The sequence below is a fragment of the Fusarium fujikuroi genome, chromosome FFUJ_chr09, assembly GCF_900079805.1.
Source record: "Fusarium fujikuroi IMI 58289 draft genome, chromosome FFUJ_chr09".
Taxonomy (NCBI): Eukaryota; Fungi; Ascomycota; class Sordariomycetes; order Hypocreales; family Nectriaceae; genus Fusarium; species Fusarium fujikuroi.
Window position 1 is genome coordinate 648,460 of NC_036630.1, and position 15,413 is coordinate 663,872.

The window sequence follows — 15,413 nt, forward strand, 5'->3', positions numbered from 1 at the left end:
CCTGTAGTGCAGGTCTGTACCTGGGAGGCAACAAAGTTACTGGGGAGTTTGCCAAGTCTTCAATCTGTGCAATTGATCATTTCTTCAAGACAAACAGAAGTCTGTTAAAGAGGTTCATCGGGTCGGCTAATCGTGGGCCCATGCTTTGAGCCAAAGTTCAGAGGTATCATCATGGTAGACATGCAGTGGTGTGACTTTCCCCATACCCGAGCTCAAGTGACATCGAGATCATGCAATTGCTATTGCCCGTTGCATCCGAGTCTGCCAGTCTCTGATACGTCCAAAATCCCATGACAAATACAGCCAGCCGAGCAGCATCTAGCCACGAACTGCTTGGCCACAGCGCTTATCGTGAGCCGATTATCAGTCGAGTGGCACGACGCTTCACAATCAAGTGTAACTGTGATGTGTTTTCTGTAACAATAGTTTGGCAGTCGAGTCGTTCAACTTTTGTGCTTTTCGGATCTCCCGAATCATCAAGATGCCACATTCTGTATAGGTAATCCATGGTGCGACATCCGAATGTCGCTGGTTGACGCCGGCTTCACAACTGGAATGCAGAGGAGTCATCCCTTTGACAGACTGCGCTATCCTAGCTGCCGCCCTCTATTGATATGGATCGAGTATAGTGTCTGTATGGAATCCAGGGGCCCGGTTACGTTCTGGAAACTTTGCAAATATGGATAGCGACATTATCGTTGTAAAAAGGACCCTGTTGAACCTCCCGCTTTGGGATTGGGAATCGTATCACCTCGACGGCGAGTCCGTTAGCTTGGCACTGATCCAGAAACGCTTGAAAGGTCTTCTCGTTTCGTTGTGTCGCTGAGATGAAAACCTCCACATGTGGATGAAGGTCAAATACCTCACGCAGAGTCCCGATTAGGGCTCTTATCACGCTCTTGTCGTAAGTAATGTCGGCGCCTAGCACGACATCAATAGGACGCCCACCATTCCACTTCTCCTCTTCGGTACCCATGAGAGCGTGTCCCCATTTGACGTCCATTGGAGTTACTTGAGTGGAATCTTGAAGGTCATTGAGAAAAAGGTTATCGGGGAGGTTGTTGATCACATCGTCAGAGCCATCTGATGCTATGACATGTTGAGAGCCGAGGAAGTTGGCGCAAAGGATAGAAAGATATCCTGTACCAGCTCCTAGTTCCAAGACTCGCTTTCCCTTGACAATGTGTCTGTTCTGGCTAAGGTATGAGCCTAAGTGAAGAGCAGCTTCCCACGTGCGTAGACCAGTGGTCCCCGACCCTGAGATGAGAGAGTGGTTCTCAAGAAGCGTGATATGAGGCGCCTGCTGGCTTGGTTCTGAGCTGTCTTCACATAACTCAGAGAGATGGTATGTGACATAGGACTTTTGCTGAGCAGAAGTGGCTTCTGAAGGCAATGGGTTTGCAAGAAAGAGTGAAAGCGCGGACATCAAGTCATCAGACACGCCCTAGGTATGTTAGCAACTGATGAGAAAAGAAGTAAACAGAGTGATGCTAGCGACGATGACTTACATACTCTTCCCAGTCATCAATGCTAGCTTCAATTCTGGACATGAGCTCTTTGAGAACTCGAAGCTGAAAGCGTGGAGGGGGTCCATATCTCACAGCTCCATCAGCGAATAACCTCTCATAAAACGCGTTTTGAACTTGAGAAGTCTTCAACAGTGAAGCTTCTGGATAGTCCAAGTCAGACTGGAGCTGCAGATACTGATGACAGAACCGGTCAACTTGTTTGGAACTTGACGACATTTTGGAGGTGAATGGAACGGTTGTTTGCAATTTTGCTGATTTCGTATATTTCGTATAAACTACGTGAGAAACATCCTGGAATCATTACAGACTCAACTCAATTGTGGACTTGGAGTGGCCTGACGACACTATCTCCACCAAAGACTGGAGTGGAAACTTGGACATCTCCAACTTGAGAGGCCGAAGCCTTTGATAATACCCGGCTATTCCCAGGCTCCTTTAACCGAAGATTGTCCGACCACACCCACGTGATTTCGAGGTGAAAAAACCCTTGTGTGGTGGCGCCTAAGAATCGAGGCATCAAATCGCGCACATTCAACAGATTAGGGTTGGACCAAATTAAGCGACCAAAGTTGGATTTTCAGTGTGACAACTTCATCAACCGAACGATCTCACCCATCAACGCCCAGTCTCTCCACAGTCAACTAACCCCCAGAGACCATCACGACAATCGGCAAAAATGGCGGACAACGACTCCCCCGTCACCCTCCGAACTCGCAAGTTCATCCGCAACCCTCTGCTGGGCCGCAAGCAGATGGTCGTGTGAGTGATACCCTCAGATTTCTTGATGATGCTGTCTCCCGCATCGCGTTTCGTCGATACCATCACCTGAGTCGATGCTTGAACTCGCCTGCCTCTTTTTCTCCCGCTCGATATATCGCTGTTCTGCACGATTGTACGCCACATTACGAATTTATCGAATACCGTTCAGAAATTGGGACAGGCGGGCATAAAGCATCGACGATGGGATACGATACGATGGGATACGATGGGACACGACATAGGGACATGTCATCCTGTGCTTGGGAACTTGTGGGCTGACCGGCGATTGCGTTTAATAGTGACATCCTCCACCCCAACCGTGCCAACATCTCCAAGGAGGAGCTTCGTGAGAAGCTCGGTTCTCTCTACAAGGCCCAGAAGGACCAGATCTCCGTCTTCGGTCTCCGAACCCAGTTCGGTGGTGGCAAGACCACCGGCTTCGCTCTCGTCTATGACTCCCCCGAGGCCATGAAGAAGTTCGAGCCCCAGTACCGATTGGTGCGGGTTGGTCTCGCCACCAAGGCCGAGCGTGCCTCCCGACAGCAGCGTGCGTTACAGTCATTCTCAGAAGCTTATAGAGGGTTAGTCAGGCTGACAGACAACTACAGGCAAGCAGCGCAAGAACCGACAAAAGACCCTCCGTGGTACGGCAAAGGTCAAGGGTGCCAAGGCCAAGAAGGAGAAATAAACGACTCGATGACTTGGGTTGGGCTTGTGTATATCCTCGGGCTGGTTGGGGAGCAGCTATGGCTGCGTGCATGCGGTGGTGCGTCCATTTACGGTCCATCCTCGTCGGCGTCGGCATCAGCATAGGGTACAGGGACTTGCTGGGCGGACGGCGAGGGGCTACTCTGGACTCGATGAGGAGGATTGCCTTCACCGGCGTCTTTTCTCAATTACACTAGCATGAAATCAATGGTGTTCTTCGGGTTTCGGACCAAAATCAAAAATAACAACGTCTCTGGTTTACGCGGGTTTTCACATTTGGCTCTACGGTTCGTGAATGCATGACTCATGACTATATCACTGTGAAAAAAGGTATGCGAGCGAAATACAGAATGTTCTAATCAATCAGATGGCGCCCAGCAGCAAGAGGGTATCAACACATCTATCCAAAACTCCAAACTCCACCCTATGCATCTTCAAATCAACTCCTCACCACAATCCTCCATATATCAACATAGCCAACCCCAATGCGATCCCAACAACGACCTTCCAATGCACAATCTCAGCTTGCCGACCCTCAGCCCCAGCCTTGTACACGGGGATATGCCATCCGCAGCGCTCCTTTCCATCTCTCGTCTTGCATTCGTAGTAGGTTGTTTGCGCCCAGCCCATGCTCGCTAGCTGTTCTGCTTGGTCGGGGGCAGCTGTGACGGGAGGGTTGAAGAAAGATGGGTTGGCGTTGTTCCTCTCTTGTCTCTCTTCGAAGAATGAACCGCCTGGAAGATTGGGAAGACCTGTTGTGTCTGGGAGACCGGGGGTTTGTGTACTTGCAGGTTGAGGTTCTGGGGTTTGTGTAGGTAGGCAGAAGCCCATACTCAACATAGCGAGAAGGGTGAAGATGTAGTTGAAAGGCAGCATGGTTGCGGCCTTGTTGTGTTTTGAAGTTGACTTGCTTGTGTATCAAAATTCCGTATGAGTTGACTGGTTTCTGAGTCAAGGTGATAGATAATCGTCTCAACAGGTTGATATCGTCGTTATATACCCGTCTTAGCCAAACGGTTCACAGTTCTCCAACGAACACAACAGCAAGCAGTAGTCACAATTTCACAAGGCAGAACAAGTTGCAAAAAAGGACCGACAAACCTCACGTTCCATACTCCGAACAATATATATTTTCCCCCTAAGAGAGCCCCATGATGAACATTCAGACCACGCGACAATGGCCAACGGTTCCTCAGTAACAAGTGCTCATGAGACGCTAGAACAGAGACAAAAATTAGGCTTAACTGGTAGATTTCAGGCAAGATGCAAAAAAGATGGTGGGTTGTTTCGCTACATCATCTGCTCACTCAAACGACTTGGTTGGCTGAGGTGCCCTGCTCGTGATGCAGCTAAGACTGCGCTGAGACAGGCACTGGGGCTAAAGGACGGGTTCGTGATGGTCCTCACATGAGACGCTGGGCATTAAGAATGAGAATGAGAGTAATGATTTGAGTTTCGTGAATCTTGGCCTTTTTTCAAGCTTGTTTCTTGTTTGTTTGTGCCACTTTTATTACGGTGCAGATTTTAACCAGCTTCGTCTTTTGTCTTGAGCCATACGCTGGGCTGACACGCTATGCTTCCTCAACGCCATGTTCCCTAAAATACAGAATGCTTCGATACATGTTTCCCCTTACCAATCCTTCCCATATCCTTGCTGCTCGAATTGAAAAAGGCAGTGGAGCGCCCGATGCAAAAGATGCTGTCTCATCCGTTCCAGTACTTCCATAACTTGGAACCATCCCGTGTCTGTCAGAACTTTCGTGTGGTCTTCCTACGTCCCTTGATCTGACTATAAGCACTCGTCGACACCCCTCGAGCCGCTGGAGCAGATGTCTGTCCACGTGTAGTTCGGCTCTGTACGTTTGTTGTCTTCTTCGCCTCCGTCGCGGGTAGACTCTTTCCACGGCTTCGCGTGTTCACTTCGCTGTGTTTCTTCTGCACCCAACCTGAACCCTGTGGCAGTGGAGAATCCTGATAAGTCTCGTCCTCACTGTCTTGGGCATAGTCCTCGGCATATTGGACTGATGCTGGACTAGAGCTCAGTTCGATAACCTGGCTGCCCTCTGGGATGGCGAACTGTGATTCTTGCTTCACTTTCTGAGATGCTGGTGGTGTCGCAGCATGTCGAGGTTCAGATGCTTCAGGTTTGGGCCCCTCGCTCTTGATCGAGCGTACCAGGGGGCTCCCCTTTTGAGATTCAGGCTGTGTCGCATTTGGTAATAGGCTCCGTAAAGATTTGTTGCGATCAGGTGAACGATCAGACTCCTCGCCCTCATCTAGCTTTCGCATCGCCTCTTCGTAATCTCCATCTTTCTTTTCGGACTTCATAAACTGGGGCACTGACATCTGACTGAATTTAAAAGGACTTTGTGTCTGCCTTGCTGTATGAAATATTTCCTCCAGTGAGGGAAAGGGACTGCTACTTCTTGGACGGGACTCGTTCGTCACCTGTGTGCTGGCGCTTCTCCCGTGACGATCATCAACTATGCCTCCTTCCACGGATTCTTCAATTCGCTCCTCTGGAAGGTCGTCAAGCCCGCTAACTGATGGGGCTTGCCGCCCACTGCGAACGCTACCCGCAGATGAGGGCACCACCAACAGACGATGGTCAACAACTACGTCGTCCTTTGTCGGCAGTGGTGGCAGCTCTGGCGACGGTATAGTATCGGGAATGACTGCGTCCCAGCTACCTTCAACTGTCGGTACCGGCTCTCCTTCAGAATCTTTTGCATCTTTCGCTCCATCCGACTCATCAATACCTGTTTTCTCTCCCTCCTCGTTATCCTTTTTACCCTTATCTGAATCACGCGACAAAGGAGATTGCAACTGGGACATGGATGCTTGCATAGATTCCTGTAGTTGGTGGAGGTGACTGTCAAATTTACCGAACGGCACAGGAGGCTGAACAAAGCTGCTGATCGGACTGTCGTTTCCGGAAGCCGGGAACTCAAGTCGTGGTGGTTGCTGGCCAGAAGGGATCGATGTCGATTTGTCGGTTCCTGGGGGCTTTTCCTCAGTTTCCTGTCCCCTCAAATCGGCCTCGACCTCTGCTCTCACTTTCTGCGTATCTAACTCCTCAGCCATAGTCTCATTGGGATCTGTTCTCGCGCTAACCTTGTTGTCCGACGTGGAATTTCCATTCTGTACGGTTTTGTTCTGTTCAGCCTGAAGCTTGATGCTCTTAGCAGAAGTCTCCAGCATAGCAGGTGGCGGTGCTGGCTGGACCAGTCTTGGGTCAGACATTTCTGCCCACGGAATTTCTCTTCGGCCGTCGTCCTCTTCGTCTTCATCAAGGTCTGGTGCTTCGAACTTTGCATAAATTCGTTGGCCTGTATGTTCATCGTATTCCTTGTCGTTTCCCTCTCGGTCCCTCATCGCTAGAAGGACATGCATGCAGTTGTCTTCGCTGATCGAAAGGATAAGCCCGGTCATGGGCACCATTTCGGGCTGCCAGTTAGTCGCCTTGGACATGACTAACTGCTTCCAGGTGGCAACCATTCCTGGCTTCATGTCGGACAGCACAAGACTGGGCAGCGTACTGACATCTGAAGGCAGCGAAGGGAGATCATCTGTGTCGGTAAACTGACTCTCTTCGGGGCGATGCTTGGTTGGGATGTCATCATAATTCAACACAATGTCTTCATCACCGTCAGCTCCAGTGCCACCAAAAGAACCCTCATGGGGCTCCTCTTCGTCGTATTCTCCATCATAGCCACTCTTGTTCTTTCGCTTCTTGTTCTTTTTCTTCTTCCTTTGACTGTTGTCGTTCCACTCTTCATCACCATTCCATTGCTGAGAGTCCTCTTCGTAGTAGCTCTCATCGTTGAAATTTTGCGATGCTCTCTTTCGCTTCCTTATTGATCCATATTGTTGTTGAGGGTCCCATCGCTGTACGAATGGGAATGGTGGCTCACTCAACACAACATCATCCTGACAGCATTCGACAGCCCGGTAAGAGATCTTCTTTCGCCATGCTTCAGGGTCTTCATCCGGTTGCTCTTCTGCTGGCTTGTCAACGTTGGCCTTGGCTTCTTGAGCTTGAACTCGAGGGTTTTGCAGAGGCTTCACATTCTTCATCAGACTGTCGCGAAGCTTGTCTTCATCTGCTTTGGTCTTTGGGTTCTTTAATCCAAGAGCACCGAGGAGAAGTCGTCGTCCGGCTCCCATGTCGACTTTGTGGCGGCGCTGAGCAGGGACAGGCTCTTCTTCGACTGGGGCTGCATCTTGGCTCGCAGTGACGGCTGGTGTTTCCTCCTCGACTTCGACTATCATAGGTCTGGTCTCTTTGGTTGTTGCATCCTTGGGCGGGCTTGGGTCCTCCTCTTGCTCATCACTCACGGCACTAAGAAGTGCCCGCTTTCGAGCCAGAAGCTCAGCTTCCTCGCTTGCAGTACCATTGACAGACGGCTGAGATTGTGTATCCTCTAGAGCCTGCATAGCCTTGAGTCTCTTGGCATCTCGTTTTCGGGCATTCCTCTTCTGCGTCCTCGCTAGCCCAGTTCCAGGCGGTCTGGGCTCTTGAGGGGGTTCTGGCGCTGCTTTGCCAGTATGGCCGTTGATCTTCGGCTCGGCGTTCGCTGGAGGTTGCGGTTGCGGTTGCGGCTGCTTCGTTTGAGGCTGCTTTTTCGATGAAATCTCCTCGGGCTCTGACTCCGAATCGGATTCACTTGAGCTGGAGTCTGAGTCGCTTGAACTGCCGCTGCTGTCATCCGAGTCACTTTCAGCGGCGCCTTTGGTGGCCTCAGCGCCGCTCGAATCAGAACTTGAATCTGAATCCGAGTCGGAGTCACTCGAGTCGGAATCTTCAGAGTCTTCTTGGGTGGTTTTGGCTGGCCGCGAAGGTGTCGGGGCTGGGAAATCAGAGTCGTCACTTGAATCATCGTCCGGATCGTTCGAGTCGCTGTCCGATTCTGAACCTGATTTCTTCTCCATGTCCACATCAGAGTCAGCCTCAGAATCAGAATCGGAGTCAGAGTCTGAACTACTGCTAGAGCTCGATGTATCTTCCTCCTCATCAGGGATTTCACTAATCAAAGCTTTTGATGTTTGATTCTGCGCCACGCGTGGTGTACTGACAGGCGCTGGTTCTTCTTCAATCTCCTGAATCAGCGGGCGCGTTGCGTCCTTAGGTTCCGCCTGACCAGGGAGGAGCAATACTCGATCCTCTGGGTCTTCTTCCTCATCGGCAGGCTGATCGAGTGACAGCGCATCTGAGAACCCAGGACCTAGAAGGACTCGTTCAAGGGCTTCATCGTAGCTGATCACGGGCTTGTTGGCTTCGGACAGTTTTTCGTACGTTTTTCGCAGATCTTTGTTTCGGTTCATCTCGTCTTGTAGCGTAGACACTGGTGTCAGCGGAAATGCAGCTCGCAGAGCAGTGATCTTATCGAGCCACGAAACGTCAAATCCCTGCGTAGGCAAAAGTGCTTGTGGATCTTGGCTGTCGTCTCCGGAAAGAAGAGTTTCCTGTTCCTTGGCAGGCGTTTGCTCGACTATGGCATTGTCTTCTTGTAGAAGTCTCAGCTCGTCAGAAAGATCCGCATCCAAGTCGTCCTCGTCGCTACTTTCAGCGTCGTCTTCGTCCTCCTCGTCGACCGCAGACTCTGCGTGGACTTCTTCTATAGGTTGAAAATCGTTTTCGTCGTCAAGGTCTTCATCCTCGTTCTCTTCTTCGAGTTGATCGCTGTCCATAAATCGTACTCTCAAACGAACACTGCCTGGTTCCTTCATTTCAGGGGCTACAGAGTCTTCGAGCAAGAGCTGCTCCGACTGGTCTCCTTCGTCCACATATGATCCATCATTGTCGTCTTCGTCAAGCTCTTCTTCGTGCGTGATACGTGCTCGTTTTCGAGGGGGTAGGTCAAGCGCTGGACGATCGCGTGGTGCCCTTAACCACGGCCTTCCAAATGCAAGTCCATCAATAAGATGCTTTCCATCATCGGATATTTGGTGTCGGCCACTGAGTTTTCGTCGTCGTAGATCGTCGGTAGAAAGTGATCTTATTCTGTAAAACTGTTAGTATGCGAAAATATTGTAGGGAAGCTGGGGGTCGTACAAAACTTGGTCATCCTCCTTCAAAACTTTGCCGACGGGCTGGAAATGTAGCAGCTCGAAACTATCGCCCTTGCCATCATACAGCTCGACAACATAGTCCTCAAGACCCCAGTCGCCGCTCTCGAGCGGCACTACCTCGTTGACCAGCGCGAGGAGTCTAGCTACAGTCAAATCGTCGTTTGCGACACAGGGCCATACGAGCTTGACTTCTGGGACTGCATGTCTGCGGATGACGAGCCGTAAACGAATCGTTGTAGACATTATGGGGGGTTCTTCTGTATTTTATGATAGCATGATTATAATAGAGGCGTATAGAAAAAAAAGAAGAACCAATGAGGTGACAAAATGCAAAATCTGGCGCGAAAAGAAGCTGAAGATGCGATTTTGAGAAGCTTGACACGCGCCGACAGAGAAAAGAGCTAGGCCTGTAAAATCGTCACAGTAGCACCTTCAACGGCTAGGCCCGACCCACTATCAACGACAACCTTTTGGGATCGACCATTTCGGAAATGAAAGTGCGGAAAGGACATTAAAATACCATACTACTTTCTTAGCAAACGGCCTGCATTTGTTGCATAGCTTGAGAAACTCTCATTATTTATAGGCCTAGATTACTCTTCAATCTTCAAAGACATGTTGTTTCCAAGAATGTCCGTGTGGGTGTATAGATGAACCTCTGATGAATCCAACACCAATGGGATTAGATCATCAGTACAGAGCCAAGATTGTTTCATTCCTGGATAACAAGCATCTTATTCATGCAAAAAAGAAAGGTCTTATGATAAATGATAGCAACCTTATGATATAAGCAGCTTCTGGTATCCTGAGCCTGTACACCAACAATGCACCAGTGATTGCAGGTCGTGATGCAAAGCGCAGCTCCTGAACATATTGGGTGTGTGTTTTTGTCTACATATACATCAAGCTCGCCGCCAACGCCGTCAATCAATCCCAGAGAACGACGATAAACTCCATTCAATGATGACAAGAAAGAGCTCCTAGCCAAACAACATGTTCCATATTGGTATATTTCGTTATGTCTTGAGAGTCTACTGTGGGAGCGCTGCCATATCGAGCATATGACCCATTTTCTCGATCTAATGTCCATTGTTAGCTGAGAGTTCATAAGAAACTTGTCTGTCTTGTTATAACGTACCTTGGTCTTGAGATAGCCCTCCACCTCTTGACTCCTGAACCCTCCCCGACCCTTCCAGGACAGAGGAACCATAGCCACACGCTCTCTGACCACAACCTCCCTATTAGGGCCCTCAACCGCGCGAATCTTGTCAGGGTTGTTGGTCAATAATCGAACCTCTGGCTGCCCAAGATCAAGCAACATAGCCGTAGCCAAGCCATAGCTTCGAGCATCAGCGGGGTGTCGCAGCAGCAAATTCGCTTCAACAGTATCAGATCCCAGATCCTGAAGATTATAAGCCTTGAGCTTCTCGCCAAGACCGATTCCACGACCCTCTTGTCGCAGGTAAATAATAATACCACCAGCCTTGTTACCAGGTAGACCCATCAGACGAGCTGCTTCGTCGAGTTGTTCACCACAGTCGCATCGCGCTGACCATGCTGTCTCACCTGTGTAGCACTCGGAGTGAATCCTCACCAGTGGAGGCTGGTCTGACGGCTGCGGTGGCTGTTGCTCTTGAGGAGCTGCTGACTCAACACCACTGGTTGTGCGACCAGGGAACAGTCTGCCCGTGTATGCGCCGCGCACCATACGGTCCATCTCGGTCTCGCCCTCTCGAACAGCATCTAGACTCTTACTTCGGATATTGTTGCCAAACACAATAGCCAGGTGTTCCTTGTTATCCACATTATTGGTGTACAGGTGTAAGAACATCTCTGTGCCCGCTACCGTGGGAATACGGGCACGAACAATGCACTCAACCTCCGGGAGAGTCTGGAGGAGCTTGGGTTTCTTGGATCCGCATCCTCCGGAAGGAATGGAGCTATCGACAGGAACACCGCGAAGTCCGGCTGTCGACGGCGTAGAAGTACCGGGTGTAGAGGGAGGCGTGAATGATGGCGAGAGCAGTGAAGGCGGAGGTTCTTGGCCGATCGGCGTCTCGGGATCGGGGTGGGCGGAGACGGAAGCGGAGGCGGGAGTGGAGGGAGCGGGGGAGAGTGATAATGAGTCTATGGATTGCTCAAGGGATTGTTCGTTGTGCGAGGTAGAAGCGTCTACGGCCTCTGTCTTGGGAGAGTAGAAGGAGGGCAGAGCTGAGCTGGAGCCCGCCGGTGAGCCTGTCATGGTATCAGACGGCATGTTCTGGCTTGAGGCGGGCAGGGACGGCGCCGCGATCGGGTTTTGGGAGATCGGATTCAAGTGTCGCAAACTCGGGCGGAGCGGTTTGCTAAATGCGCATCGATCGGTGGGAGGTTAAGTCGATGTAGCAGAGAGCAGGGGAGAGGTAATTGGGTATACTGAGTGGTCGTGTGTAGCCTGTTGTGTTGAAGCGATGGATTGAGTAGTGTAATTCTGTGTATGGCGATAGTTTGCGGAACCATGACTTGATAGAATGGTGGGGTTGCTTGAATTCAAGGGTACAAAACGGGGTTGGTCTCATTAGTCATCGGTTTCTACGACATTTCCATCGCGCGCGCTCATGACAATTTGGCCGCGGGGTTGGACCCTGATTATATGAATTGTATCCGCGGTGGTGACAGTATGTTTACGGGTATAGTCGATGATATCAGGTTGACTATTGGACCTGATCAAATATAGCATTAGTTAAGAATATCTTTTGGATCAACGATATGCTTACAATTGACTGCTTCGATCTTGAGGACGGAACTTGCACGGGACAAGCGTCAAGAGAACCTCGGCGAAAGCGGCCGAGGCCGGAGAGCGGGGCGCCGTTGACGGGAGTCTCTGTCAGCATTTCCAATCCACCAATGATTCTGAGTCAGTAACCGAAACATGCGGATAATCATCCGCTCCTCATGTGAACTCCTCCAGTTGTGCTGTCGGGTAAGGGGAATTCCGCTATATATGAGAACCAATATGTCATTGCGAGTTGACTGACTCAAGTCATGACGTCTTTGACTTTCCAAGCTTTGAGTTATTGTCATGATCAATAAACTTGGTGGCCAAGGTGAAAGGCTGAGTTGGACTTCGATATGTTAATTAAAGCTATTCCAACATCTCACGTTGTTTCAAAGGTATACATATAACAATCAACCAAAACTGGGTGGTCACAAGCAAGAAATACAGCAGAGATGCTTTGCCAAAGTTTGATAAGTCAGTATTGGCATGAAACTGTGCAATTACTATAGATGAACCTTCTGACTCTCGAAAAGGAAGAACTTTAGGGTAAGCCAGCATCATGGTGTTGACAAACTCATGCCAAGACCACAACCGTTTACCAAGCATCCAACGGTCTGCCCGCCGTTTATTACCACGATCCCCTCAGACAAACATTACGGTAGCTCACGAGACCACCCCTCATCAGCGATAACCACCTCACTCGCACGAAGCGGCCTGTCATCATAGAAGGGATGAAACAAGGCTATCCCAGCCCTAATGCAGGTCCAGCGTTACAGTAGGCCTAACCGCCGTGGCAGAAACTCATAGCTGTCACTCCACGAAAATAAGGGGATGAACCGGTTGTTTCTTTGTTCTGTTTCCCCTGTTTCATGAGTGCGCAGACAAACACGTAGCTAGCTGAAGCTGACAGGGCTGGCGTTACCTCCCGGCTGCACCCCTGAACACGCAGCAAACTGCCGAAGCGCTGGAGCGGTGTGATTGTTCTTTAGGTTTAATGACAGGACCTTCTTGGCTGAAGTATCATTGAAAGCTGCAGAGACAGCGAAGCAGATAATGTCGATCTCTGTGAAAGAAGCATGACGTTAAAGGACAGCCCTGCCGGTCCGACTGTGCCTTGGTGATCCTTTTGCACGTGGCTTGCTCATCCCCACTGGTCAATGCTGGCCCTACGCGCCTTGGAAGAACAGCTCATGTTCGTACTGTACGGTTCCAAGGAAGAAGGAGGAAAAGAGTCGCAAGGATAAGATGCTGACTGCACGGGTATGCTAGAGCTTGCAGGGCTGTGGAAATGCCTCGTCAGGGGAGCTTAAGGTAAGGGCTGTGTCTGAGGGGGCTGGGAGGCTGAGGATGTAAGCCACATCACGCCAAAGGACCACTGAAAGACCTCCAAATGGAAAGGAACAGAATAACGTGGTGTTCCTGATCGCGATTGAGTTTTTCATCGATGTTTGTGAGTATCAGTTGGGGAAAGAAACAGACGTCAATAAGCCACGGCATGCGGTTGAGAAATTACTTTGAACCCTATCTCACACGTTGTCATAGATCTCTGTAAATACAGATTCAGCCACTCGACTTTTAAGTGCCGTGACATAAGAGGCATTGTGATAAATTGAAAAGTGACACATGCAAAAGCAATTACTGCAAGCTAAATCACTCTGAGGCCAGTCGAAGGGATGATGTCTCAGTGGTCTTAAGCGCTGAGGCTGTCACTTTTATATGGTCACACAAATGAATTGGCAAAAGTTAAGTGAGGTAGATGGTAATGTATTGACATTTCGTCAAATATGTACATGAGAAGTAGATGTAAAACAAAAACATATTTTCCTTCCTGTATCCTGTGTATCATTCCAAAAGTTTCATATCATTCGTAGCGAGTGATACGCCCCCTGCATCTATCTGCTAGGGCGGCGATTTTCTATTGTGATCATCATAGCATGTAAGACATAAGGCATGCGTTGTCATCTACTGAGCAGCGACCTTCTTGCCAGAGCCGTAGAGGATGTTCTCGACCTTAAGGTTGAGTTTCTTGGTGGAGCCGAGACCACTGGGGCACTCGGGCTGGTTGCTGACGGCAAGGTTGAGGTGGCACTTCTCGTTGACACCGTACTTGCAGACGGGGTCGTTAATGTTGTAGAGCACGTAGTTCTGGGCGACCCAGCTCTTGGGCTCGCTGAGGCAAGAGGCGACATAGTTCATGGAGTTGGCGGCGGCGAGGGGGAGCTTGCCCTTGTCGAGGATGTCCTTACACTTGGAGGCGTGGACGTACTCGTAGTCCATGGCGATGCCACCGCCCTCCTGGGGGTCCTTGGCAGCAGACTCGCCGAAGCCAAGGTAGTTCCAGGCATCGTAGGAGATGTCGTGAGCACCACCAGAGGAGTCGATCTTGAGGAGATAGACGGAGCGGCCCTCGTGGGAGACCTTGACGCAGACATTGTTGCAGTCAACGGAACCGGGCCAGTAGGCGACGCGGTTGGTGTTGATCTTGCAGCCGAGAACTCCAATGCTGCTGGAGTACTGGTCGTGGGGAGTGATGCTGGCAGAGCCGGATTCACCACGGGGGAGAGGGCCGGCAGAGACCAGGGCAGCAGAAGCAGCAGCAAGAATGGTGGTGAATTTGGAGAACATGTTGACGGTGTTGTAGAGAAAAAGTTGTTGACTTTTAATATACTTTTGGAGTTGTGTAGTTATTCTGGAGACTGGCTCGACTTGTTTATATCTCAACGCACGGCGGAGAGAGGGAATGAATGGGCAAGTTGAGTGTGTTTGTAAGGACTGATCTCAGATCAAGGTCTGGAGCGACGGCCAGCCGAGTGAATGTATGAAGATGTTGGATAAAAGGAAGGAATCTCACAAGAGAGCGTGTGTTGGATCAAAGGAAAGATCTTGCATTAGAGGTGGATGAGACGGGAGTTTATATACATGAATGAGATCGAGTATGAGAGCAGAGCGGCTCTCCACAAGGTCCTGTCAACCGGAGGTACATCCTGAGATCTCGGGGAATCAAACATTTCAATTTTTGCACAAGGGATAGACTAGCCAGGGTGTGTGCATGTGTCTAGGAGACAAAGGGCTGCGTGTACATGCATCGAGGCGAAACAGCTTAGACGTGGCCTAGCAAGAGGGGAAAAAGTGACATCTGGACGGAGTTGAAGTTTATGGAGGAGTGGAACTCGGGTGCAAGCATTAGACCCATCAGGTCCCCAGAGTCAGAGTCAGTGAGAGGAAACAAACAGGCGACATGATTCGCGAGGACAGAACATGGGGGCAAGTTCACTAGTCAAGAGGACCATTGTTGCTGTGAAGGTCAAGTTTTTAGTTGTCTCCGCCCGGCTCGCTGCCGATGGGTAGAGTAGAAGTGAGGTGTGGTAGACCCAAGGGCAGCCAGTGGCCGGGTGTCTTCTGGTAGCGTTCCGGAAAATGTCTCAGTGGATGAAAGTGAAGTCTGAGGCACGGTGCGTTAGTCAGGGACCCGGCACGGCGGCAGATGCACACACTCAAAGGTTTGAGGTGTCGGGCCATGGGCTCTGACTGGCTTTGTGCCTGGCACGATGCCACGCTGTGCCTGATCCTCCCTCGCCCAGTTGCCC

The 15,413-nt window shown here is 50.4% G+C and overlaps 6 protein-coding genes; 1 reads left to right on the forward strand and 5 right to left on the reverse strand.

Moving 5' to 3' along the window:
* Nucleotides 1-655: 655 nt before the first annotated feature.
* Nucleotides 656-1,745, reverse strand: FFUJ_09963 (uncharacterized protein; the record flags this gene model as incomplete). XM_023568076.1 has 2 exons in its annotated part: nucleotides 656-1,444; nucleotides 1,509-1,745. The coding sequence occupies 2 exons, from the start codon at nucleotides 1,743-1,745 to the stop codon at nucleotides 656-658; spliced, it is 1,026 nt and encodes a 341-aa protein (XP_023435429.1).
* A 460-nt stretch (nucleotides 1,746-2,205) lies between these two features.
* FFUJ_09962 (putative 40S ribosomal protein S24) lies at nucleotides 2,206-2,976 on the forward strand (the record flags this gene model as incomplete). XM_023568077.1 has 3 exons in its annotated part: nucleotides 2,206-2,288; nucleotides 2,588-2,835; nucleotides 2,897-2,976. The coding sequence occupies 3 exons, from the start codon at nucleotides 2,206-2,208 to the stop codon at nucleotides 2,974-2,976; spliced, it is 411 nt and encodes a 136-aa protein (XP_023435430.1).
* A 467-nt stretch (nucleotides 2,977-3,443) lies between these two features.
* On the reverse strand, nucleotides 3,444-3,872 carry FFUJ_09961 (uncharacterized protein; the record flags this gene model as incomplete). The annotated part of the gene is made up of 1 exon (XM_023568078.1): nucleotides 3,444-3,872. One exon carries the CDS (start codon nucleotides 3,870-3,872, stop codon nucleotides 3,444-3,446), a length of 429 nt encoding a protein of 142 aa, XP_023436076.1.
* An 873-nt stretch (nucleotides 3,873-4,745) lies between these two features.
* On the reverse strand, nucleotides 4,746-9,311 carry FFUJ_09960 (related to SRP40-suppressor of mutant AC40 of RNA polymerase I and III; the record flags this gene model as incomplete). XM_023568079.1 has 2 exons in its annotated part: nucleotides 4,746-9,000; nucleotides 9,052-9,311. The coding sequence occupies 2 exons, from the start codon at nucleotides 9,309-9,311 to the stop codon at nucleotides 4,746-4,748; spliced, it is 4,515 nt and encodes a 1,504-aa protein (XP_023435431.1).
* Nucleotides 9,312-10,099: 788 nt separating this feature from the next.
* Nucleotides 10,100-11,325, reverse strand: FFUJ_09959 (probable GTP cyclohydrolase II; the record flags this gene model as incomplete). XM_023568080.1 has 2 exons in its annotated part: nucleotides 10,100-10,147; nucleotides 10,207-11,325. 2 exons carry the CDS (start codon nucleotides 11,323-11,325, stop codon nucleotides 10,100-10,102), a joined length of 1,167 nt encoding a protein of 388 aa, XP_023435432.1.
* A 2,463-nt stretch (nucleotides 11,326-13,788) lies between these two features.
* FFUJ_09958 (uncharacterized protein) lies at nucleotides 13,789-14,451 on the reverse strand (the record flags this gene model as incomplete). Its single annotated transcript, XM_023568081.1, has 1 exon — nucleotides 13,789-14,451. The coding sequence occupies one exon, from the start codon at nucleotides 14,449-14,451 to the stop codon at nucleotides 13,789-13,791; it is 663 nt and encodes a 220-aa protein (XP_023435433.1).
* Between the last annotated feature and the right edge of the window lie 962 nt (nucleotides 14,452-15,413).